We start from the raw sequence: 25,885 nt of genomic DNA, 5'->3' as shown, positions 1-25,885 counted from the left end.
TCTATTTTTTTAAATTTATTTTCTCATAAAATCTTTAAACGGTATTACTATAAAATACATGGTGATTTGGTGTATGATTGTTGAAAATCGGTCAACAGTCGTACATAATTAAAAAGTGAACCAAGTTCTTTGAACTTTCTCCACTATCTTATAAATGGTTTATAAACAATTTATAAATTTGATATAAGTTTTATGCGCTAAAAATATTTTATCTGTAAAAGGCACGACAAAATCTTCGTTTCAAATAATCTGTAAAAGTCCCATTTGCGCGTAAATACAAAAAATTGTATTGAAATGCATACAAAAACATACTGAAAGACTAAATCAAAGTCTATTATAAAAAATCTCATTAAAAAAAACCCTCACCTTTCCTTATTTTATAATAGAAGAAAATATTTTTTTTTGTATCACAAAATAAAAAAAAACATTTTTTTAACATGCTTTTTTGTAAATTCAGTTTTGTATCAAAAGAAAGTATAATTTATCCATAAAAAAAGAATATTAAATTGTTTTAAACAAAAAATATAAAAGTTAAATTATATAAAAGTAAAAAAAAATTCGGCAGTGGCACATAAAATATTTTACAATTAACGATGATACTGAAATAAAATTATCCTGGGACTTTTACAATCATTTGTGGCTGTATCTACGTAATAAATTAGATAAATTTCTTCTTACATTGTTCTACAATTTTAAGACGTAACATCACTCAAAGCGTTCAAAAATAATGTTTTTTTTTCTTTTTATAATTCATTTAAAAAATAAATGTAAATTATATTGCCTTTCGGCTATTTATATCTAACAATAAATGTCTCATGATATAAAACTAACATTTTTAGTATTATTTCTAAAAAAAAAAAAAATTAGCTGCTTCATATCGGAATGTTAAAACGCAAAAAACTTTATACAAAATATATTTTCCTCGTAAAATGATGTGTCATTCACATTGATGTTAAATTAATATTCTTATTTTTAAGGCTTTAAAGCACCATTCAAGCATTAGAAATTTCGAATTTTCGAGTGATGTAACCCCTTAATCGAAATGACACTATAGCTGCTTAATTAATATTAATAAATGTATAAATACAATGCAGTTTCTTACGATAACTATGAACTTGAAAATTGTTTTCGTAAAATTTACAATTTTTGTATGTATATGTGACGCGACGCGAAGAAAGGTACCTAAGAAGCCAAACGGCAATTTTACAGGAGAGGGAAAAGAACAAGCTAGAACGCGGCGCAGAATTTCCGATATCTCTTACTCTCTCTCGTTTCCCACTACTAATTCGAGTTAGCGTCTGTGTATTCGGCCGTCTTCGGCAAGTAAAGAGAGATGCACCTCGTTCACGTGCTTTCGTAGTGAGAGAGAACGGTGTAGTCAGCGCATCTCTCTCTAAATCACGAATACCGACCCGAACTTCAAGTGGCGCATGGTTACAGTGAGAGGGGAGCGTAGATATGTGTGCGTGAGGAAAAAGAGAATCAACTCTTAGCACGAATTGTTCATCTTTAAATCGTTATTACAAGAAAAGTATTAGATAAAAATTAATTTTGACTTCAGATAATTGAAAAGCAATCTTTAGTTTATCGAAAACAATCATAATCCGAAAATCGATTTTTGCCTTCTTAGGTACCTTTCTTTGCGTCGCGTCACATATATATACCTATATACTTGTAAACCTATAAAATTACATACTTCTTTAATTAACCCTCCAAAACTTGCCTTTATATTCCACCTTTGTTTAAAATACTAAAAAATATTTTAATGGGGAGAATCCTTTTAATAATCTTTATTTTTCAAAATTTTTAAAATTTACTCCTTTCAAAAAAAAAGTAAAAAATTATCATCAAGCAAGTTTTGTAGGGTTAAAATAAAAAAAATTAAATCTAAAAAGATAATATACAGTTATTTATGGTGTAAATAGTTCATTTAATTAGAAACTATTTTCAGTAATAACTAATGAGAATGTAAAAGAATAATTATGTTTGGACGGAAGACACACTTTCCGCAGACTTACAAAGAATATGTGATCCTTTGATATAAAAATCGTACAAGTTTTCAAAAAATTTTTTAAATTTATGTACAGAATTTCTCTGTTAATAAATTTTTTTTTAACAATAATCAGTCACACTTCATTTAAAAAAATGTATTCATATAATAGATCATTTAACGATGATTTAATCAATTTTAAATACCTCTATTTAATACTTATTGTTTCTGTTCACGATATATTTGATTAGAATTTTTTTTTTAACTTATAATAGTTTCATATGTAAATTTTACACCCTGTATTTGATCAATGTTTAAGGCTTTAGTATAAAACCTAAAATATTTATTATTTAACATTTTAAAACGTTTGCTATTCATTCAGCACAATGGGAATGTATATTACATCAAATATTTAATATCACATTTTCCTGTTTCGATTCTTTGGCGTGTCGTAGAATTAGAGAATTCGAAATCGAAGGAAATGCGTTCTTCGCCATGGAAAAAAAAATTATAGTATATATATATTTACTTTAAGTACATAAAGACGAAAAATATATATTCGTTTTTACTACTTATAAGACGACGCCGACTCGACAACAGTTGAAATTGTATGACATGAAAAAATCTTGGGCGAAGATTTTTTCCGCGTGGAAGCAAAGAATATTAAAATAATATTTTAAGGCGCACTATGTCATTTAGTTAGTGCTTGAAAAAATTCTTATAATAAAATAATATATTTATTATTTTATAAACTATATGTCAATTATTTTTTTTTTTTCTAAAAATAATTCTTATTTGAATTGCAGCTCAAAGAAAGATTTTTTTCTTTTTTCTAATTTAAAAATTAATTGTTTAGAAAAATCTTTTTTCTCTGTATTTTCAAGCAATAACTTGATGCAGATCATCTAAAATATGCTTCTAAATCAATTCACTTCTTTTAACACCAACTTTCACTTTCGCGTTCGCAGACACCTTCACTTTCTTCATCACTGGATTCCTCTCCATACATATCAGCTAATTTTCTAAACCTTGGTCCAAAGTTTGAAAGATAATTGAACTTTAAATCTCCATCATCAGTGCCTAGAAAGTGAATTATATATTTAATATACACTTTATTTTACTATAAATGTTTTTAATTTTAATATTAATTACTTACACGAAGCTAATGATGACAATGATCCATCTGAATTGCCTCCACCTTCATAAGCGTAATGTCTAACATCATCAAATGGGTTAATGTCAGGATCTTTATCACAACTCTCTTTTCGTACATCAAGAAAACCACAAATATCAGGCACTTCGTTTTGTCCTTTAAACATGTTTAATAATTAAAAATTTAGAAACATAAACAGTCTAATAAAATAGATCACTTTAAGAATTAATCTCCTACCTCTTGTTTGTAGTCCCAAAGGTGTAATTTTCGAATCCAGAGAAGGATCGTACATAGCTCTAAGAACATTTAGATCATAGCCCGTATCTACTTCACCACCTCCTTCATCGTCATAATTAATTATATTCTCTCTTATATCATCCATGTCTTTATATAAATCATCCGTTCGTTTTTTATGAACAACTACAGCCAAAAGAAGGATAAACAATGTAACCGCACAAACACAAATAGCTACCAAAAAGTTTCTATCTATTCCAAAAGAAACAGCTTTTGCCATTCCATGATTGCATCCAGAATCTGCGTTTTTGGCCATGGACGGCATTCCTAAATTGTATGTCTGTAAAAAAATTCATTATTACAACCTTTTTGTTTTTATGACTTTGACATTGACTTATAATTATTATTTTATTAATTACAAAACATTGATTGAAGATAAGTGCAGCTATCAACACTTTTTCAAAAAATCAATCATTTATTTTTACAATTAATCAAATTTCAGGAGATTTTGAATTGAAAACTTTGTAAATTTAAATTACGGAACATTTTTTTACAAAAATTTTAGACAATAACTAAATTTTAAAAATTAAAAAAAAAAAAATATTTTAAATAATTTAATTTTTGAAAAATTTCATTAAAATTATTGAAAATAATTAATTTTGCAAAAAAATTGTAGATTTCAATTTTCAAAATAATTGAATTTTGGAAGAATTACAGTTTGTACTGAAAAAAATAAGTATTTTAATTTTAATAAATTATTTAATTTTAAATTTTACTTTGTAAAATAAGTAGAAAAAGTCGATTTTTAAGATTTTATAAATCTAATGTAAGAAATATTTTGTTTCTATTAATCATTGTGTTTACATTTAAAAAATAAGTTTTCATAATTCTTTAATAAGAATAATGGAATAAAAATTTATTAAGAAATTTTATTTAGTAAATATTTTAAAATTCAGACAAATTTTCAAGAAATTCAAAAATCTTAGATAAAAAAATTTCTAATTTAAAATAAAAATGTTTTTGAACCTCTATTAAATTATAATAACTTATTTTTTTCAACTCCATCTCTATAATTAAAAAGTAATACAATTAAATACTTACATTTCCGTTGAATGTCATATTTCGAATACATCCTACAAATCCCTTTTCTGTTGGAGTATAATTCCAACCCAAATTGTTGGATAAATAAGCTAGGTTTGAAAGTGTGCCTCCAACTTGCATAGGTCCGTTTACATTTAAGAATTCATTTAAACCTTGCGGAGCAGTAAGACCCATACAAGCTGATATTCCACAATTATCGATCTTCATTTCAATTGCCTAAAAATTAAAATTATCCGTAAAAACATTAGATTCTTTTAAATAATTTCATAACATTCACAAGTAATAATTATAAAGAGAAAAATGTAACTTACATTTTTGGTTAGATAAACATCTATTCTATGACTTTTACCGTCAGTTAACTTAATTTGTTTTTGATCTAATTTAACTGTGCCTGTACCATAATCAACGTACAAAACCGCGTATCCATTTTCAATTTCCAAAGCCATAAAGTCTTGAATTCCTAATTTCGAAGAATAAAATACTGGGCCAAAATAGAAAATCAATCCATTCTCTGTATGAGGAGTTATTTCCAAACCTGTGAACATATAAATAAATATTTTACTCATACATTTTAATAACAGCGACCCCAAAAATCCCCGATTAGTCATTTTTGCTATCTTATATTAAATTCTTCTTTACAATTTGCTATATTTTTGAAAATTTTACAAAAACATATATGTATTTATATTGTTATAAAAAAAATTTGTTGTTAATTAATTAATATATAAATTTTTTTTATAAAGTTGAATAAATTTGCGGGTCACTAATAGACTTACCTAAATGTGAATCATCACAAGCTTGTCCAGGTGATGGCATAACAGCCCAACCGTCACCATGAAATCCAATAGCCAATAACTCGCATCTTGCTCCTTCGAATCCTGCAGGACACTTACATTTTTCACCAACTGCAATTCCATCGTTTAAGCAAACAATTGGTTCTGCCACGTGACAAATACACTGAGGATCAACAACAGCTCGAACACCAACAAACGAGCTCGTGTTTGTAAAAACAGTTGAAGGCACTGAACTAACATTAAGAAAACTTCGACAGGAATTGTTACAGTGAAGTTTTTCTTGAAGGCATTCGTCAACATTTATTAATAAAATATTTGTTTCTAATTTTCGTTCAATTTCAATAGCATGTTCAGCTAATATAGTATTTAATTTCTCTGGCGCATAATAAGGACTTCCGTGAGCAGAGAATCGGACGTCTAATAAAGATTTATTATTATGATGTGGTGAATGAAGTACCGTAAATACATCCACATTGTCCGTCGATACATTTAATATATTTCCCAAAATTTGTTGAAACATATTTTTCTTACTAAAACCTGAATCACCAAAAGGCATTACAAATTCTTCAGCGTTCATTCCATAAAATCGTACGGATCCAGATTTGGCGACAGCTTCTTCGGGAATTTCTTTAATAGTAACATTAACAATCGCTTCGGCTGTCACTTCAGAATATCCATCTAAGAAATAGCTACTTTGCTCTTTAACGCGAAATTTAAGAATAAACGACTTATTCGTTGTACCCGAAAGTAAAGTAATCATTCCAGTTTCAGGATTTAATTGAAATCCATCGTGTGAAGATGCCCATGAAAATTTCTTGTCTGGTAAATCCCAATCATCGGGATCGTCAACGTAGACTCTACCAATTTCTGAATCAGGAGCTTCACCTTTATAGTTATAAACAAATATAGAGCTGTTACCATTTCTCATTGGATTGTCATTTACGTCACCAATAATGACTGTTAACAAAGAAATACCAGTCATTCTAGGAGTGCCACTGTCTGTTATTGAAATAGGAATAACATAACTTTTTCTCTCTTCACGATCAAATTTAACCAATGCATAAAGATTATTATCTTTAATTGCAAATTTCGCTTTAATTTCCTCGTCTGCAGAATAATCAATTTCAAAATAAAATGGAGGTCCATTCTTTTTAGGATCATCATAATCCTGCGCCTCCAATGTGATAATTTTTCCAGCCACTTTATTTTCATCCCATATAACAGGATATGGCATATTAAGAAATGGTGCATTGTCATTTATATCTTCTAGCGTTATATTCACCATTTGAAGATTCTGAAGAGAAGTTGGCGAACCATTTTCATCTCTAGCCATAACAATAACCTTAAACAATACACATCAACAAATTAAATTAGAAAATAAATTTTATAAATTATCTTCACAGGTTTCGAAGTATAGTAAAAGACTAAAAAGAAGTGTGAAAAGTATCCTCAAAATTAAAGAAAAAAAAAATTAGCATCCTGTAAGTAAAGTTATGACTTTTCAAAAAACACACTATTTACACACGATGGTGAAGTTCACAACATTGATGATCAACGATTTGTAAAGAAATATTTTTTGAATTAAACCTCTAATAAATTTTTACCTAAAAAATATTTCTTTTAATGTTTATTGATCAAAAAATTATAAATAAACATTTTCGTAATAAAAAAAATTTTTTATAATTTTTCTTCTCAAAGAATGTTTCTTTTCTAAACGTTGATAATAAATGTTGTAAACTTCATTACCATGTTCAAACTTATGATGTTTGATTATTGCACTTCAGAAATTTTGCCTTTTGTATAAGTGATTAATTACTGTGTCGAAAAATTCAAGACAATTTAATGCTACACATAAAAATATCGTAATTACTTTATTATTTAAATAAAATATTTAAATATTATTTATATATATTAGCAATATTTAATTATTAGTGAGTAAGAATTTCTGAAACGTGCCACCTAAAACTGAAAAAATTTATTTTTTGTTGAAATGTTATTTTTCTTATAGTATTTTATATGCACAATCACCCTCTAAAACGATTTTGGAAAAAAACCCTTTTTTTAAAAAATTAATTTCAAAGAAATTTATTGTTCGATTTTAGTGATCTGAACGGCATTCTTCTTGTTTTGAACCATAGTTTTATTGATATTTTTTGGTGCAAAAATATTGATTTTTATTGCAAAAAAAATTGTTTATTTATAAACAAATAATAAAAAACCATGAAAGCAATTGAATTTCAAAATGAAAAAAATAGCTTCACATACTTAAAACCCTTCTGAATAATATTCCGTCGAGAAAAAAAAATGGCACGCATTCGACAATTGGTTTATTTAAACATTTTTGACAGCGTGCATGGCGCATGTAGTACGTAGTGAATGACAAGAATGAATGTAGGTATTCTATTCTACAAAGTTTGTGGAAAAATAAATTTTAATATTAAATTATAATTTTCAAATGTTGTTTTAAAAAGAATGTTTCAAATTTCAGTTTACATATTATTATTATTATTATTATTATTATTATTATTATTATTATGTATAATAAAAACTTATAAACATTTTAGCTCAATTTATTGTTTTTTGGTGCATATTTTTATAATGATTTTAGTCCAATTTTTGTTGGAAAAATAAAGGTGAAACTAGAAGGAATATTTTACTTTTTACAAGAAACTCAAACATCGGTCCCTTTCAAGTATAACAACGATTAAAAAAAATTTCTACTTTTTTTGGGTCAAATTTCAATATTTTTTCAACTATATATCACTTCGAAAAAATATGCTTTTTGAACAATAACATTAAAATTTTTAGATCCAATTAATTGTTTCAGAAATATTAATGTTTAAAAAATAATTGTCAAAAATTTCAATATGGTGTAACATTTACAATTATGAAAATTTTCAAAAATTCTTTGGGACTTTTATTTCTTATATCCAATACTACAATTTTACAAAATTACAGACGAATCCAAAGACCCCTTGCAAATCGTTATATTTCTGACAGAGTCTTACCCAATAATAAAATTAATAATAATATGTAAACACAAAATTGAAACATTCTTTTTAAAACAACATTTGAAAATTATAATTTAATAATAAAATTAATTTTTCCACAGACTTTGTAGAATAGAATACCTACATTAGAGTTCTAGAGGAACGTAGCGCGGCGCCTGTCACTCACTACGTGCTACATGCGCGCTGTCAAAAATGTTTAAATAAACCAATTGTCGAATGCGTGTCATTTTTTTCCCTGAATATTATTCAGAAGGGTTTTAAGTATATGAAGCTATTTTTTTTATTTTGAAATTCGATTGTTTTCATGGTTTTTTACTATTTGTTTATAAATAAACAATTTTTTTTGCAATAAAAATCAATATTTTTGCACCAAAAAAATATCAATAAAACTATGGTTCAAAACAAAAAGAATGCATATGGGGCATTCTACGAAAAATTTTTATTCAAAATTTTTTTTTCCTGGAACATTTTTTTCGGAATCTTTATGAAAAATAAGAGAATTCGTATTTTTTTCTTTTTTGATTTGATGAAAGTTACGGGAGTTATGAATTTTTTAAAATTAAAGTTTACATGAAGAAGGTACTTTTCAAACGCATTTTTCTTCATTAAAACGAAAAGATGGAAAAAAATGTGCCATATTAAATTTGTTGGAAATTTAAAAAATTTTTTATATATGCAATAAAAAATAATATATTTTTAGTGGAAATGCCCAAAAAGTCAAAATTAAAAAAAAATATTGATTTTTCTCAAAGAGAGACACCATGGATTTTCAATTTTTTTTTTTGCAATACAATTTCTAATAAATAAAGAATTTTTTCCCGTATATTAGAAAGTGGCGTTTTTGGAATCTAAGAAGTATTTCAGATTTTCGAGTTGAGTAAAGAGAGCTTGAAACTGCTTTTTTATAAATGTAAAACACAATTTCACTCCATTTTTATTCTAAGTCATTTGTTTCATCTATTTAGAAATAATTGTATTTATTTATTATTTTTTTATTTTTTGCAATATTGTATTGCAAAAAAAAAATTGAAAATCCATGGTGTCTCTCTTTGAGAAAAATCAATATTTTTTTTTAATTTTGACTTTTTGGGCATTTCCACTAAAAATATATTATTTTTTATTGCATATATAAAAAATTTTTTAAATTTCCAACAAATTTAATATGGCACATTTTTTTCCATCTTTTCGTTTTAATGAAGAAAAATGCGTTTGAAAAGTACCTTCTTCATGTAAACTTTAATTTTAAAAAATTCATAACTCCCGTAACAATAATAATTGAGTTTTTCTGCAAATAATTAAATTTCGAAGAACATTGTTACAATTTCTTTCATTAATTAAATTTACGTAGTTTGTCAGTTAAATTTTTTTAAAAATAAATTAATGTATTAAAAACAATAATTTTATTTTGCTAATTTGAATAAAATAATTACATGGATTTAATAGAAATAATTCAATATTCAAAGAGTTGCAATTAAAAGTGTTGACTTTTTCTATTTTTAAAAAATTTTTAAATTAAAATTTTAAAAATAATTTTACCGAAGAATTTATTCAAAATTATGAAATAATTAAAATTTTGTTTAAATAATAATAATTTTAATTATATTTTTGAAAATAATTGAATTTTCGAACATATTAAATGAAAAGAATAGTAAGTAATAGAAATTTCGTAAAATTTGATTGAAAGCTTTAAAAATAATTGAATTTTTAGAAAGAATTTGTTGTGTCATTGTGAACCTCTGCCGTTCTTTTTAATTTTAAAAATTTTTAGCCAGTAAAAATTATAATTATCTGTTTATTTTAATTTATTAATCATAAATTTGTATTGTTACCCATTTATGGTCCTTAATGGACCGCGGGGAAAGTTGGAATAAATAAATAATATTGAGAGCAGGATCAGAAACAAAATGTCGGGGAAAAACACAAAATATTGTCTGGAAGTCAGGCAAATTATAATGAAATTTTTGTGGCAACCCTGATTCAATAACTTCTGGCCAAAAATAGTAGTAAAAAAATAACCCAGTCCAAAAAAAGTAAAAGATTGTGGTACTTCGAAACCTGGCTTCATAATAAACAAGAAAAAAGTTAAAACTTACCGTCCATGTTGGATACCCATTGGGAGCATCTCGATCCAGTGGTTTTTTCAATTTCAAACAACCTGATTTGTCGATGTCTATCAGAGGTTGCTGTTCAACTTTGACAATATTATAAGTGATATTTTGATCAGCATTTCTGTCCTTGATGTCAGGATCATAAGCAACTACAGTCGTAATACATGCTGAAAGAGAGAAAAAAACAATTGTAACAGGAGTAAGAAAAAGACTTTCACTAAGTATTAAGAATATATGCTTCTTTAATTTGACTTACTGTCAATTAGTTTTTCTTCTTCTATTGTTGGATTGGTGTCAAAGTTCTCGAAAACTGGTAAATTATCATTTACATCATTAATAAAAATTTTGACTTGCGCTGTGTCATTAAATAATCCATCGAAAGCTTTAACAGTCAAAACATATTCGGTAATTTTTTCAAAATCTAAAGGCTGATTAACACGTATTTTCCCGGTAGTACTTTCGATATAGAAACTATTGTTTGTATTGCCTGAAATAATACTATAAATAACAGGACTAACTGTATCTTCATCTTTAGCTTCAACTTCAATTACACGTTGATTAATGTTTGCATTTTCCATAACTCCTTTAGCAACATATAGAGAATGAGTAAAATGTGGACTATTGTCATTTTTATCTGCTATTTCAATACGAAAAACTTGTTGTCCTTTATTGTGTTCTCCAGTTTTAAACAGAGCACTGGGAGAATTATCAATTGCAATCACTTTTACATTATATGTATCTTCTTTCTCTCTATCAAATCTCACTAGTGTTGTTATATTGCCAGTTTTTTCATCAATTGCAAATAAATCTTTGAAGTTGTCAAGTTCATATGTAATCTAGAATATTATTGTTTAAGTATAAAATTGTAAAAAACAAATCTCTGCTACGAAAATTTGTAAATATAAATCTTTTCCGTTTACCTGATTGTGTGCTTTAGTTCCATCAGCATCTATAGCTCGAACTTGCATTACAGATACGCCGGGTTTTTCATTTTCTAAAACACTACCTTTCTCTAGCTCCAGGAACGTTGGAATGTTATCATTAACATCAAGTACCTGAATACTGACAAGGGTTTCAGCAGCCAATTGATATTTATTTTGAACTCTCACACGTAAAGTGTATTCGGTGACAGTCTCATAATCCAAATGATGAGCTAATTTTATGCAAACGGTATTGTTTGTTGATTTCGGTAAATCCAACCTAGAGAAAACAAAACATATTGCCTTTAAAAATAATCAAATTTAGCTTCATAGTAAACCTAAAAAGTGTTTTAGGGGAAATAGGGCACTGAAAATTTAAAAACAGGGAACTTTTAGGGTACTGTGAAAATCATATAAGTAAATATAGAGGGTTAATTTATAGACTTAACCACAAATTTAGTAGTTTTTAATTTAGTAGATATAGAAAATTTTTTTATTAAATTTAATCCATTTTCTGAATCAAAAGTTTCAGAAAGATATTCTGTATATTAAATTCTATATAAATATTTTTAATTAAAAATCTACTCCAAATATCTTACAAAATTTTTAATAAATTTAATTAGTTAACAAATTTAGTTTTTAATAAAAATGTTTCATAGAAATATTTTCAAGAATTTAAATTTAGAATTCATTTTAAAATTGAATTTAGAAAAATTTTCAAGATTTCAATTAAAAATGAAAAATATTAGAAAAAAAATATTTAGTTACTTTTTTAAAAAGAAATTTTAAGTTTAATTTATAAAAATTATTCGTGCAGTTTAAAAGTTATATAAAGTTAGATAAATTATAAAATTAGGAAAAAATTACATCTCTCTAGATATACTGTTAACAAAGTTGGTAAATAACAACAATTATTTGTTTAAACAAATGAAAAATTCATTGTAACATATTCAAAATGCATTATTTGTTGACACAAAACAATTTTAGTGAAAAACTTTGATGATTTAAATTCTTTTTTGTAATAAATAAGTGATGTAATTTCTATATCAAGAAATAATTTAGTACAACTTTAATACAGTTTTTTTTTTTAAATATTACATTAGGCAATTATGAATAATAAATATGGAATAAAAGAAATAGTTCGCAAAAAATGCGACAGGGGTGTTTTGTAAATTTAAATTACTAATATTACCTGAACGTATTTCCTTTATTTGTTTGTTCTGCTCTTCCAATAACAAAGTCAAATATCACATCTGGACTGTAATCAATGTTTGAGGTAGCAGTCAAAGTTGCAATGCATTGATCAAAATCAGAAAAATTTTCTGGCAAACTAATAGGCTCTGAAGATCTAAAATCGAAAGAAGGAGCTTTCTTGTGTGACTCGACAACTCTTATATTTAAATCAATTGTACTGTAACGTGGTGGTTGACCTTGATCCATAGCTGTTGCTTCCATAATAAATTTATAATCTGGGTTTTTCTAAAATAAAAAAAAATAATACAATTTCAAAGTAAGCTTACACTAATAATTGTTAAAACTGTACTTGATTTGCCATCAGACATTGCTCTCAAAGTTTATTATGTTTTTAATTCTCAGAGCATTGTAAAATTATTATTAAATTATAAATTTTGAAAAACGTTTCGAGATTACTTACGTCTAATGTTTTATTTAAGAAAATTACTCCTGTGTTTATATCAATTCTAAAATAAGGATCACTATCATCAGTCTTTTTGGACACTAAACTGTAATGAACAACAGAATTGTTTCCGTCATCTACATCAATGGCTGAAACTCTCATCACTTCACTGCCAAGAGGCAAATCTTGTGGAACTGATTCCATATATTCCTGAAAGTAAGAATACATAGTAAAAATTTCAAAGAAATGTTCTATTTTACATATTAGTTTAACACTATAATTATATCTTTTGTTCCGATTATTTTATTTTTTGATTCGTGAAGAGTTAAGGCTGGTTATTTTTTTCCTAGAATTAAATCAGTTTTATATGCCATTTTAGACTCCACTCTGTCCGCGGTCAGAAATATAAACAGAAAATAAAAACAAAAGCAGGCCTCGGATTGAATTTAAGGCGCAAAAGAGTCGTTTTAGTCAATTTACATTAGAAAGAAAGTCGATTTTTTATTTTAACAAAATTAAATTAGTTAACAAATATTTTACTTTAAATAACTAATGTTATTAGATATTAAATTCATTTTATTAATTCTGTAATGAGAATAATTTTACCAGAATATTATCAAGAAAATTTATTTCGAATATTTCAGAATCGAACTAATTGTAAGACAAATTTTCAAAATTTTATTTTAATAGGACAAATTTCTAAAAAAAATTCTTAAAGTTCCATTTTTATAATTTTTTCAAGTCTGATTTAAGCAATTTTTCGAATTATAAATTTTGTCATAGTTTTTAGTTTTGATGGTAAAAAAAAATTGCGTCTAAGTTTTACAGATTTTTAAATAAAATTGTTTTTTGAATAATTGAATTGCAAAAAAGACATTAAACTTGAAATAAATTTTCTGCAAATTTTAACTGTAGTTTTTTTTTAAATTTTGGACAATTCAATTTTTAAGTTTTTATTTGAAACTTTTAAATAATTAAATTTTTAAATAAATATTAAAATTATTAAAAATAATTAAATTTTGTAAGAGTTAAAGTTGAAATTTTTAGAAATAATTGAATTCAAAAGATTTTAAATTTCAGACAATAATTAAATTTTACAGAACTGAAAATAATTTATCAAATAATTTCAGATAACATTTTTTGAAAGTAATTGAACTTTCAAAGATTTAAAATTCAGATTTTTGAAAATAATTGTACTTCAAATGATTTAATTGAACGACAAGTGATTTTTAATTAAATTTTTTTGATGATTTCTGTTACTGAAAGATTTATTAGAAATTGCAGACAAAAATAGAATTTAAAAATTTTTTAATGAAAAATGGTTTCAGATAATTGAATTTTCGAAGAATATTATAAAAATCATTAAAAATAATTGAATTTCAGAAAGTTTTAGATAGAAAATTTTAGAGGTGATTTTGAATTGAAAATTTTTGATGTTATTTGATGATTTTTTTTTAAATTTTAAACAATTATTAAATTTCATAAATTCTTTAATTCGATAAATTTTAATAAAATTATTGAAAATAGTCAAGATTAATAAATTAAGAAGAAATTTAAGAATAGATGAAGAAGAAGAAGAAATTTAAAAAAAATGTGGGTTTTTACCAAAAAACAACTAACATCTTGACTAAATTATGTAAATCCAAAAAAATTATCATCTATATTATTATTCAAAATAATTGAATTTTAGAAGAGTTACAATTGAAATTTTTAATTAATTTTTAATTTAATATTATAAAATTCATTAAAAAAATAATTATATTTCGGAAGAGTTAGAATTAAAATTATTAAATTTCCGAAAGATTTGGGTAAAAATGTTTAGAAATAATTAAATTTTAGAAGGTGTTATATTGAAATTTTTGAGAATAATTGAATTTCAAGTGATTTTGAATTGAAATTTTTCATAATTTCTGTTGCTCATTTTTTTAAAATTTCAAACAATTATTGAATTTGATAAATTCTTTAATTCGACTATTAGTTGAAGATAATTGAATTTGTGAAGAATTTAATTAAAAGTATTAAAAATAATTAATTTAGTGATAAATTTTAGTTAAAAATTTATTCAATAATTGAAATAAAGAAGATCTGCATTGTATACTAAAAAAAGACGCATTTTATAAAATATTTTGTAAAAAAAATGTAAAAAATGTCGCATCTTGTTAAAATAAGTCGGAAAAAGTCGTATTTTTGAAAAAAAGGCAGAAAAAGTCGTATAATCCGAGGCCTGCAAAATATAATATAACAGAGTAATGCAACCAAATCTACAATTCTAATCCAATTTTAAATTTCTTTTACAAAATAATCTGTATTAAATTAGTAAAAGATCGTTAGAAGCCGATTTAGATGTTCAATTAAAATAAATATATTTATATTGTTAAAAGTGAAGTTGGATAAATAATTTTGAGGTAACTTAAAATACATACCACTTTATCAAAAAAAGGATGATTATCGTTTACATCTTCGATAGTAACTTTGAATGTACAAACATCATCGAGTTGTGGTTTTCCATTATCTGTAGCTAGTACTGTCAGATATACTTCTTTTTCACGTGTTGGTTCATCTCTGTCAAAACTTTGTGTTGTTCTAATAAGTCCAGTTCTGTTGTTGATTTCAAATTTAACTTTCTCACCAGATACAGTAACAAAACTGTATGATATAGTTCCTGTAACATATCAAAGAATTAGAATAGATTCCAGTTTGACGTTATTTTGTTCTACTGTTGAAAGTGTTGTATCTACCTCCTTCTTCAGGTGGATCTTGGTCATCGGCATGTACTTTAATGACAATAGTCCCTGCTGGTTCTTCTTCTTTCACCATAGGAGCATAATTTGAACAATTCGAAAATACAGGTTTATGATTGTGGTTTCTCTCTTGCTCAATCTAAAACAGTTTATTTTTAAATATCAATAAGAAACCTTATTTTGATTAAATTTCAAATACAAGTAGAGTCTGGATTAGGGCAAGATGGTGGATCAGCAGGACTTTACTCAGTCAAAGTACTATTAACCGAAGACTTCCGCAATGCGCGTGGTATCTTGTTTTTGGAAAGCTCTACTGATCCCTCATATTCATCTAATCAAGGCTCTACATACAGAAAAAACAATTATTTATATACCATAAAATCATTTTCGTTTAGAAGATAAGATTTCGCATCCAAATGCCTGGAGTGTCTCAGTTTAGTGGAGGTTGCTAAAAATAAAAAAAAATATTATGACAAATAAAATTAATTTAAACTGGCGATACATTTCAAAGACGACGATAATGAAAAAAAATATTTGAGTTCAAATTGTCTGATGAAAGTGTTGATTTTTGCAATCAGAAATTGTAGTCTTAAAAGAAGAAAATGCAAAGGGTTTTGAGAAAATCTTACCTAAAAAGGTGTTCTACATGATAGGGAAATTTAAGTCCACTATTGTGACAACAGCTATACTAAATCTCCTTATTCTATGCTTTTTCCGGATTTCGTAGGACTATTAATGATGTTCATATATTTAAAAATTTTATTTCATATAATCTATTCTAATGAATAATAAGTAAATCAGAACACACATTAACATAAATTGTAAAAAACAGTCAGCAAAGATTTTGTTAACCAGTAACTTATGTCAAGCAAATATAAAATAATTTTAATTTAATAACTAAACAGTCTACTAAAATCTATTTGACAAATCTGTAGGTTTAAATCTCTTCAAACTTCTATTTTAGTCTCTAGTTCCTTATAAATTTGTAGCAAGAATATTTTTTTTTAATCTTTCTTTTGATATTTAACACTAAAATTTTTTATTTCACTTTCCACTGTTTATAGTTTTAGATCACGATGAATTGGGAACATACCATGCAGTTTGCACAATAATCCTTAATATTTTAGATTGGAATCGTTGAATAATATTAATGTTAGAATTACTAGCAGCTCCTCATAGTTGAATGCCATTAGTTCAAATTGGTTTCAATATACATTTGTACAATAATAATTATCGGAGTTTCAATCCAAGTTGCTTTTGATTACTACAGATATGTTTTTTCTAGATTAATCTTCTATAAAGGTGCATACCAAGATATTTGACAACATCAGCCACAGGTTAAATCTCCATTTTTAAACCATTTTTCTATAAACTTTATGTGCTCTTGTCATTTTGCTGATGCAGTATGGAGAATAATTTGGGACACTAATGTCACCTTTGCCTTTTAATTTACAGAAACCTAATTAGAGCTACATGGAGAAAACTGGAGGTAGAAAAAATAAGGTTCAGCAATCAAGAAACAGGATTCAGTCTTTGCGTGTTTATTGGAATGTACCTTTCAATGTACTGATACCTCTAGGACAATTTTTGACATTGTACAATCCTTGTCCTTAAGAATATAAATATATTCACTACCCCAATGTTTGCCATACTTGCAGACGCTTGCGAATGTCTGCAGGAACTTTTACGAGGTGTCTGCAGAAGTATTTTTATAGGATTCAATTTCTAAATACCTACAGTCGACTATGCCGACTAGGTCTTAGGACCAAAGCAGTATTAACCCCATCGTTAGCAGAAGGAATTCGACAAAAAGTGCCAAAAATGTACAGAAAATTTTTTTTCCTGAAAATTGATATCCAGAGGTTTTCGGGGTCGCTGATTATGAATTCGATGTTTGTTTTTTAAAACTTAAAATGTCAGATCCAATATGGCGGACATTTTTCAAAACTCGTTCAGATTCGCTTGAAACTCTCTACGCGGGGGTTTTCGGGGTCACTGATGATGAATTCGACGTTAGTTTTTCAAAATTCAAATGTTAGATACAGTAAAGCGGACTTTTTTTTAAAAAATCATTTTTTTTCCTTAAAAAATGCGTTTTCTTGGGGTTTTTTGGTGTCTGAGGATTTTTGAGGTCGCTAATTACAAATCTAAAGTCAGATTCTTAAAATTTTGAAAAATTAAAAATGGCTGATAAGCCACCCCAAAAACCCTAAGATACCCATTTGCACGAAAATCCAATATTTTTTCAAATAAACCAATATTTTTGTCATAATTCATCCACCATATTGGATCCGCTAATTTGAATTTTGGAATTCTGACTTCGAATTCGTAATCAGCGACTCCAAAAACACCCGAGTACCAATTTTTAAGAAAATTCAAGCAATTTTTGCTTCCTCGTGGAGGAAGCTTTGTAGTCCTTTCGTTTATAAAACTTTTCAAAGTGGCGGAAACAAATTTTTTTCTTTATAGAAACATGTTATATGAGATCCTGATCAATTGTCCGGATGTATGTATGTGTGTGTGTGTGTGTGTGTGTGTGTGTGTGTGTGTGTGTGTGGATCCCTTTTTTGTTTAGAAGATAACTTTAACAGGTTTTAATGGATTTAGATAAAATTTGGTAGGCTCATTTATCATATTAATATCTCAAATCTGACCAAAGGATTTTGAAAAATATCTCAAAAAAAAAAATTTTATCGTCTTTTTTCCAAAAATTTTTTTTTAATCGAAAAAATTTTTAAATAGAAAAATTTAAGGTTATATATAATAAAATCGTTTTCCTTACGTCAAGACGAATCGATCGATATATATAAAGTATACATTTGAGGTAAATTTAAAAAATTAATGAAAGTAAAAAAATCAAAATTTCACATTTAGGCTATAAAATTTTGTGATTTTTTAAATTAAAGTTTATATATGAAATAATTGTATTCCTTACGTCAATACGAATCGATCGATATATATAAAGTATACATTTGAAGTAAATTTAAAGAATTAATGAAAGTTAAAAAATCAAAAATTGACATTTTGGCAATAAAATTTTGCTTTCTCCACGAGGAAGCAAATTTTTTTGCTGATCGTAAAGAGGAAGCAAAATGTTCATGTAATGAACATCTAAATTTACAACTTGTTTTAAATATTGTCCGCCATATTAGATAATCCATTTTGAATTTTGAAAAACTAACATCGAATTCGTAATCAGTGACCCCAAAATACTAATTATTAAGCGAATCCGAACGATTTTTGAAAAAAAGTCTACCCTATTGGATCTGCCATTTTGAATTTTGAAAAACTGACTTCAGATTCTTAATCAGCGACCCCAAAAAACCCCCGATCAAAGTTGTTGTGGTTACACTGCAGAGTCATTATTCAATTACGTCTTGGCATTAATCTAATCTGCCGGACTTCTCTTTCGATTAGTCAGTAGCAGGTGCTAAATCTGAATTCTTTAAAAGGAATTAGGGTTTCCGCTTTCTGTAAGTGTCTGCGAATTCTGTCATTTTGGATAAAATTTCTTCGGTTCTACTATGAGCGACCTCTCACTAACCACTTTAAGGAGAGGGTATAGTTAATTCGGTGGAAATTTCAGCATGTTTTTTTATGAATTTTTTTAGAGACTCTAGTTGGAGCAAATGCATTTAACTTTTACGATAATAGTACATAATTTGAAAAATATTTGGTTAAAATTTCGATGTAATATCTAAAGAAAGAACGGATTGGCACGCGATTTTCGAAGACGCCTTCCAAAAAAAATTGTTTTGCAGTGTCCTTCTTCAGATATTACTTTAAAATTTTAACCAAATATTCTTCAAATTTACTATTATTGTAAAATTTGTTAAATACATTTGCTCTAGCCAGGGCCTCTAAAAAAATTCATAAAAACATGCATTTTTCCACCGAATTAACTATACCCTCCTCTTAAAAGAGAACTGCGAAGATTGACACGTTTACTTATGGCCTTTTACGGAAAGGGATATTCATATTGTCACGTTGATATTTTACGCATGTGGAGAGATGCTTTTCTGACCTGCTGGTTTAGACCGTGGTATTCTCGACAGACAGAATAGGGCATCTGTGTCATTGAGGGCACCTGAACTTGCTATAAGTACTGCAAAAGACGGAGATGCAAAGTCAGGTGCCGCGGTTTTCCTGTAAGCTAAATATTGCTTACCCGCATCTCATGCGTACCGTGTGAGTTGGTGATAATGATGTATTCCAAAAGCCAACGGTTTCCATTGTGAGGATTCCAATAAGGTAATGGTAAAGGACGACGATATGTGCATTGCTTGCAAATGGCACGTGAAAATAGGTGTAAATTTGAACTGAGTTTTTCGGGTATCAACTAAGCCCAATAATTTTCCAGTGTCATTCCTGTAATGTTTGTGTTAGGAAAGCCATGTCTGTAATGGCGGGCTAAGGATATCTTCCTCTAGGGACTGGAACTTTCAAGTCACCTGTCATAGTATCTCTGCTCCACGACCCTGCGGTCCATTTTAGCATACTTGTACAATGGGATCTCGCACTATAAACTAATAGGCTATGACCCCCTGATTTGCGGATTTAGAGTACTCCAAAAAACTTCTGAATATCATAACTCAATTAAAAAAGAAGCAGATTTGAAAGATATGCATCACTTCTTATAATAATATTTATTTAACTTCAGCCTATTGGTCCAGAAGTGGACTTGGTTTCCAATGTTCCAACCTTACACACATTCATATTCTAATTTTTTAAAGCTATTTCAACCTTTATATTTCCATAACTGCAATCACTTAAGCTAAGCAATCTCTTTTCCTCGTCATCACCTAATTCAACAAATCAACCTTTCGCAACTTGACAATTTTTTTAACATAGTGTTCTAGACAATCCCAATCCTTATAACAAAATTTACATTTTCTTTTTTCTTCGTCCAACCAATATTTTTTATAATTTTCAAAATTTCCACACCTTAATTTTGTGATTAAACTGAATCTACTTCCAACCTTATTATCTGTTAAATACTTTGGCCTTTCATTGTTTTCTTTGATAACCCTATATACCTATGTTTATATTTTGACGCATCAATTCTGCTTTCTTTTATCTGTTTCTGTACATCATGTTCTGTTAATCTAATCCTATCGCTAATATCACTTATATCACAGTTTCAATTCATTAATCTTTCTTTCTCCTCTATTCCTAAACCATTCCTGTTATAATACTTTTCTCTCTCTTTTCCATATAAAGTATCCCAACCTTCTTCTTTTAATGGCTGCCAACATTTCTTTACTAAACTATTATCACTCATATTTCTTATTTTTTGTTCAAAACTCACAGCTCTTAATCCCCAATTTATCTTTAACTGTTCTAACCCTGCGTCTCTCTTGTAACTAAGTGGCGCATCACTTCTTATATTACTGTCCTAATCTGGATTCTGAAAGACCTAAACTGAATACACTTTTTTGTGATAAATCATAACCGTCACGGAAGTATATTAAATTGGTATCTTCAATATAACATGGTTTATCTGTACTTATCCCCCCTTCTACTTAACAGTATCAAATTCATGTGTCCTATCTGAATTTGATAACAAACTATTTTTGGACTCACCCAGAACCCCGCTTGCAAGTTACCTTTTCACAGTGCGCCAGAAGGTGGTTTAAATAAAAATGAATTGGCACGTAAAAATTCTTTTTGATTATGATTCTTAGATGAATAAAAAATATTTCTCAATAGTTTTTAAAATCAGTTTACGTGCCCTATTTTAAAAAAAATGAGTTTTTATATAAAAAACAGTAATTTTATGGGGAATCAGAAATTATTTAATCTAATAAATACTGTAATAAATGATAAAATAATTACTTATTTTTAATTTTACATATAAATAATTATATTGCTGTAGCGTTTATATCCGATTTTAAAAATTTAAATTATAATGTTAAAAGAACTATTTTAAGAGAGACAAAATTTATTTAAGAGAGTCGAATGGTCTCTGAAATTCTTTGGAAAGAAGAGACCTTTAATTATCACCCTATAAAAACGGCACTAAACGTGAAAATGATAAACATTAATTTTAAAATACTTTCTTCTCGAAAGACGGACACTTTTTTACAAAAACAGCTAGAGATTCTTATCTTATATAAATTTCCTAAATACGAAAGATTATCCGAATCCATACAAAAACATGATTGCAAAACGAAAAGTAATATAATGACAGGTTCATTACCTCCTGCCGCCGTCAGATGGCAGCAGCATGCAGGGCGCACAAAGTCGTAGCTGTTATTAGATTACTTTTCTACTTTTTGTTTTGCAACCATGTTTTTCTATGGATTCGTACCGTCTTTTGGATTTAGGAAATTTATAAGATGAGGATTTTGGGTGATTTTGTTAAAAGTGTTCGTGTTTCGAGAAAAAATTATTTTAAAATGAATTACACTTTGAGAGCGATAATTAAAGCTCTCTTCTTGCTAAAGAATTTCAGATACCGTTCGACAGTCTTAATGCATAAATATAAAAACAAAACAAGAAAATAACTTCAATGTTAATAAATTTATATGAACCCAAATCTAAAACATCTATTATCTATACGCATATAAGTATACATTAAATAAATTCTGGTTCCTCATAAAACACTATTTTTATATATTTAAAACTCAATTTTGTTTAAATTTGGCACGTAAGTTGATTTTAAAACCTATTGAAAAATGGTTTTTATTTATTTAAGAACCATAATCAAAAAGAATTTTTAAGTGCCAACTCATTTTTATTTCAACCTCCTTCTGGCGCATCGTGTTTTGGCCTCTGGTAGCGGTAAGGATTGGATAATATTTATATTATACACGTAAAAATTCTTACTAATTAAAATTTAATAAATTACTTACATTATTTTATCAAATTCCAAATAGCACAACATATAACCACAATATTGCGAATTTCTTATTGGGATACTAATTTCATGTTACAATAATTCGCTTAAACAAAAACTAGAATTCATATACTGTTTATTATACAGTTTAATTAAAATAAACAATTTCCATTATTAATTTTATTACCCTAACTTCAATTAATAAGAGTTCTGTCAATTATATTTTGAACATAAATTATACTACGTTTCTAGTTATTATTATAATTATTATTATTTAATTTGAGTAGTTGAAGTAAAAAAAATAAAAATTTCTAGTGAAATATATTTAATATAGATTATTTAATTCGATTCTAAATGAAAAATATTTTAATAGTTTCGAAAACAAAAAATCGCGATTAATTCTATATTTTTTAAAATGACATCTATATTTTTTATAGGTCAATCGATTCGTTTCTATTCCAGAAATTTAATTTTTTTATTTATTAAGATGCATTTTAAGTAGATAAAAATTTTTATAAAAAACTATTTTTTGAAGAAAAAATGTGCTTAAAAAATTGTATTAGTATTTCTAAATATTGAAATAAATTTTTGCAAATTTAAATTGCTGTTTAATTTTTTTTAATTTCTGTCAACAATTGAAATTTTTGAAGTTTTTATTTGAAACTACTTTAAATAATTGAAGTTTTTAAAAAATAATTTAAAGTAATTGAATTTTTGAGTACAAAGCTTTATATAATATCAAAAGATTTTACATTATAGAAAATTTTTTAAAATTTTAAATGGTACATAATTCATTTTCACAGGAATTTTTAATTAAAAATGTTTTAAATAATTAAATTTTCGAAGAATTTAATGAAAATTATTGGTTAACAATAATTTAACTTTAAGATAACATTTTTAAATGTTATAATTGAAATTTTCAGAAATAATTAAATTTCAGAAAGTTTTGTATTGAAAAGTTTTGACGGTTATAAATTAAAATTTTGAGAAGTAATTGAATTTTAAAAGATTTAAAATTGAAATGTTTAAAAATTTTAATTGATGAAGATTTTTTTTAATTTCAATGAATAATTGAATTTTACAAGATTTTTTATTTAAAAAATGTTTTAAATAATTGATTTTTTGAAGAACTTTATGAAAATAATTAGTTGAAATATTATTATAAATAATAAATAAATACACAAATAAATTAAATATTATTATTATTAAATTATTATTTATTCTTTTAAAATTATTTTATCAAAAAATTTTCTATGAATTGACCAACTTTTTAAAACAATGCTTTGTAAATTTAAATTAATAAATTTTTTTAACTAATTTGAATTAGTGACTCACATTTTGCGTTTGTATTTTTTAAATTTTACTAATTCGACACTCAATTTTTCTTTTACTATTAATTAGTTAAATTTTACTAATTCAAAAGCAAAAATTTATTCAGAATTTCAGTAAAATTTTCGAGTGAATAGATTTTGAAGATTTGAATTTATAAAAATTTTTAAAATAAATTTAACTCAAAAAATATTTTAAATTATGTCTTCTCTTTTACATATTTTATTGGTTTATAATTTTTGAATTTTTTATACAAATACAAATATCGAATAAATAAAATAAAAAAATAATATTTGCAAAAACGGTACCATATTTGTACTTTTAGTGAGTATACTAAAAAGAGTCTTTTTTTTTAATTAAAAAATGAAAAAAAAACATCGGAAAATTCGTACCTTATTAAAATAAATCGAAAAAAGTCGCATTTTTGAAAAAGAAATTGAGAAAAAATCGAAAAAATCCGACGCCTGAAAATAATATAGACATATAATAAAAAGATAATAAAATGATTCGCCTTTTTGTTGAGAAATACAGTGACTGTACCCACAGGAAGAAATAAGGTCATTGTGATAATTTTGTTGATGTCACGAATCTTAAGAATTGATACCCCTTATCGTAGAATTACCCATGAATAACTACCACTTATTATACTGTATGTCTAGTAGATTATTATGGTGCTCGTATATACTATAAATTACATGGCACGAATGAGGCAGTTCCGCAAAAAAGAATTTGCTTGCAATCTTATTCAAAACTTATACATCGCGAAAAGATAGACAACTATTTAAAAGAAATTAATTTTAAATAAATTATGCAATTTTAATTATAATAAAATATAATATAATAAAACATAAGAAAAATCAGTACCACTTTCACTACGATGATTATATTCTACAAAAAATGTTCACCCCTTTTCCTTTATCTCCCACTTACGAAATGAAAATGTAAACACTTACTGACTCCCTTATGGAGTCATGTTCTTATATTCTATATTTGATAATAATTAACAAAAGAAAAACTCACCTATTGTTACGCACAGCAAAAGTTGAAATAGTACCGCAACACCGGGAATATTCACCCGAATACATCGAAAGATTTTCAATTTTTCCATCTCGCCTTTTCAGTTATTAAAGCCACTTGAAATTCACTTTATTTCCGATTCACTCATCAGCTTAACAAAAAAAATCCAAACTTATATTTCGCTTAACACTTATCAGTTTTTTCACCTTTCTAAAACATTGTTGTACATAATAAAACTGTTTAATCTTTGTGCAGTTAGATTAGTCATTTTCTCAGCTTCACCCAGTGTGAGTCATATTTAAGTTATAAAGGTAAATTCCTCATATTCAAAGAATACTATATAGCATCAATTCTGAATTAATGTAAAAAAATTCTCTTCAAAATTCACCAAAATTAAACAACTTTGTATAACAATAACAGTATTGCATATTTCATTAAACATATTCAACTCCAAGCTACAACAAACCACTTACACAACTATACATATACATATTAGTAGGGTGGGCACACTGAACTCTATACAATATATAAATGACAATACAACCGAATTCAATGGAATGCGTTCCACCCAAGAGAATATGGTTTTAGGGTCAACGCACAACAGCTTGGGAAAGGCCGATTGCGAGTGAGATTGATGAGAAAGAAAAGGACAGAAATATCTCCTATGTTTTTCTATCTCATGTTAAGGCTTAAGCACAATCAATCGGGTATGGGAAACGGACACGGGATTACATATGTAAATTTCAGCAACCGTCTTTATTATGCGTTAAGGCACGGTCACAGTTCGGCTGTCTTTCTGTGGACAGACGGGGCAAAGGGGGCGTTATGCCCGCAGGCAGGCGAGCTGTGACCGGGTTTTTAGTACGGAAGCCTGTACGGCTCACGAGCGTCTCAGACGCAAGTGGCGGTGTTTCGTACCACAAGTGGCACGAAACACCGCCACTTGCGTCTGAGACGCTCGTGAGCCGTACAGGCTTCCGTATTTTAGTCGTCGATCTCTTCGAGAATGAGAA

The 25,885-nt window shown here is 26.9% G+C and overlaps 1 protein-coding gene across 1 annotated transcript; it reads right to left on the bottom strand.

Annotated features, from left to right (window-relative positions):
• Window positions 1-25,426, bottom strand: LOC127287934 (DE-cadherin). Its single transcript, XM_051315084.1, has 15 exons — window positions 24,876-25,426; window positions 16,063-16,136; window positions 15,686-15,827; window positions 15,371-15,609; window positions 12,966-13,157; window positions 12,504-12,790; window positions 11,312-11,591; window positions 10,648-11,227; window positions 10,377-10,558; window positions 5,255-6,614; window positions 4,790-5,013; window positions 4,479-4,694; window positions 3,381-3,717; window positions 3,147-3,299; window positions 1-3,070 (listed from the first exon to the last, which is right to left on the bottom strand). The coding sequence occupies exons 1-15, from the start codon at window positions 24,961-24,963 to the stop codon at window positions 2,928-2,930; spliced, it is 4,497 nt and encodes a 1,498-aa protein (XP_051171041.1). The 5' UTR covers window positions 24,964-25,426; the 3' UTR covers window positions 1-2,927.
• Between the last annotated feature and the right edge of the window lie 459 nt (window positions 25,427-25,885).

The sequence above is a fragment of the Leptopilina boulardi genome, unplaced genomic scaffold, assembly GCF_019393585.1.
Source record: "Leptopilina boulardi isolate dan_hultmark-lab unplaced genomic scaffold, ZJU_Lbou_2.1 LbouV2_377, whole genome shotgun sequence".
Classification (NCBI taxonomy): domain Eukaryota; kingdom Metazoa; phylum Arthropoda; class Insecta; order Hymenoptera; family Figitidae; genus Leptopilina; species Leptopilina boulardi.
The sequence above is the reverse complement of the archived record's forward strand: the minus strand, read 5'-3'. Positions and strand labels throughout refer to the sequence as shown.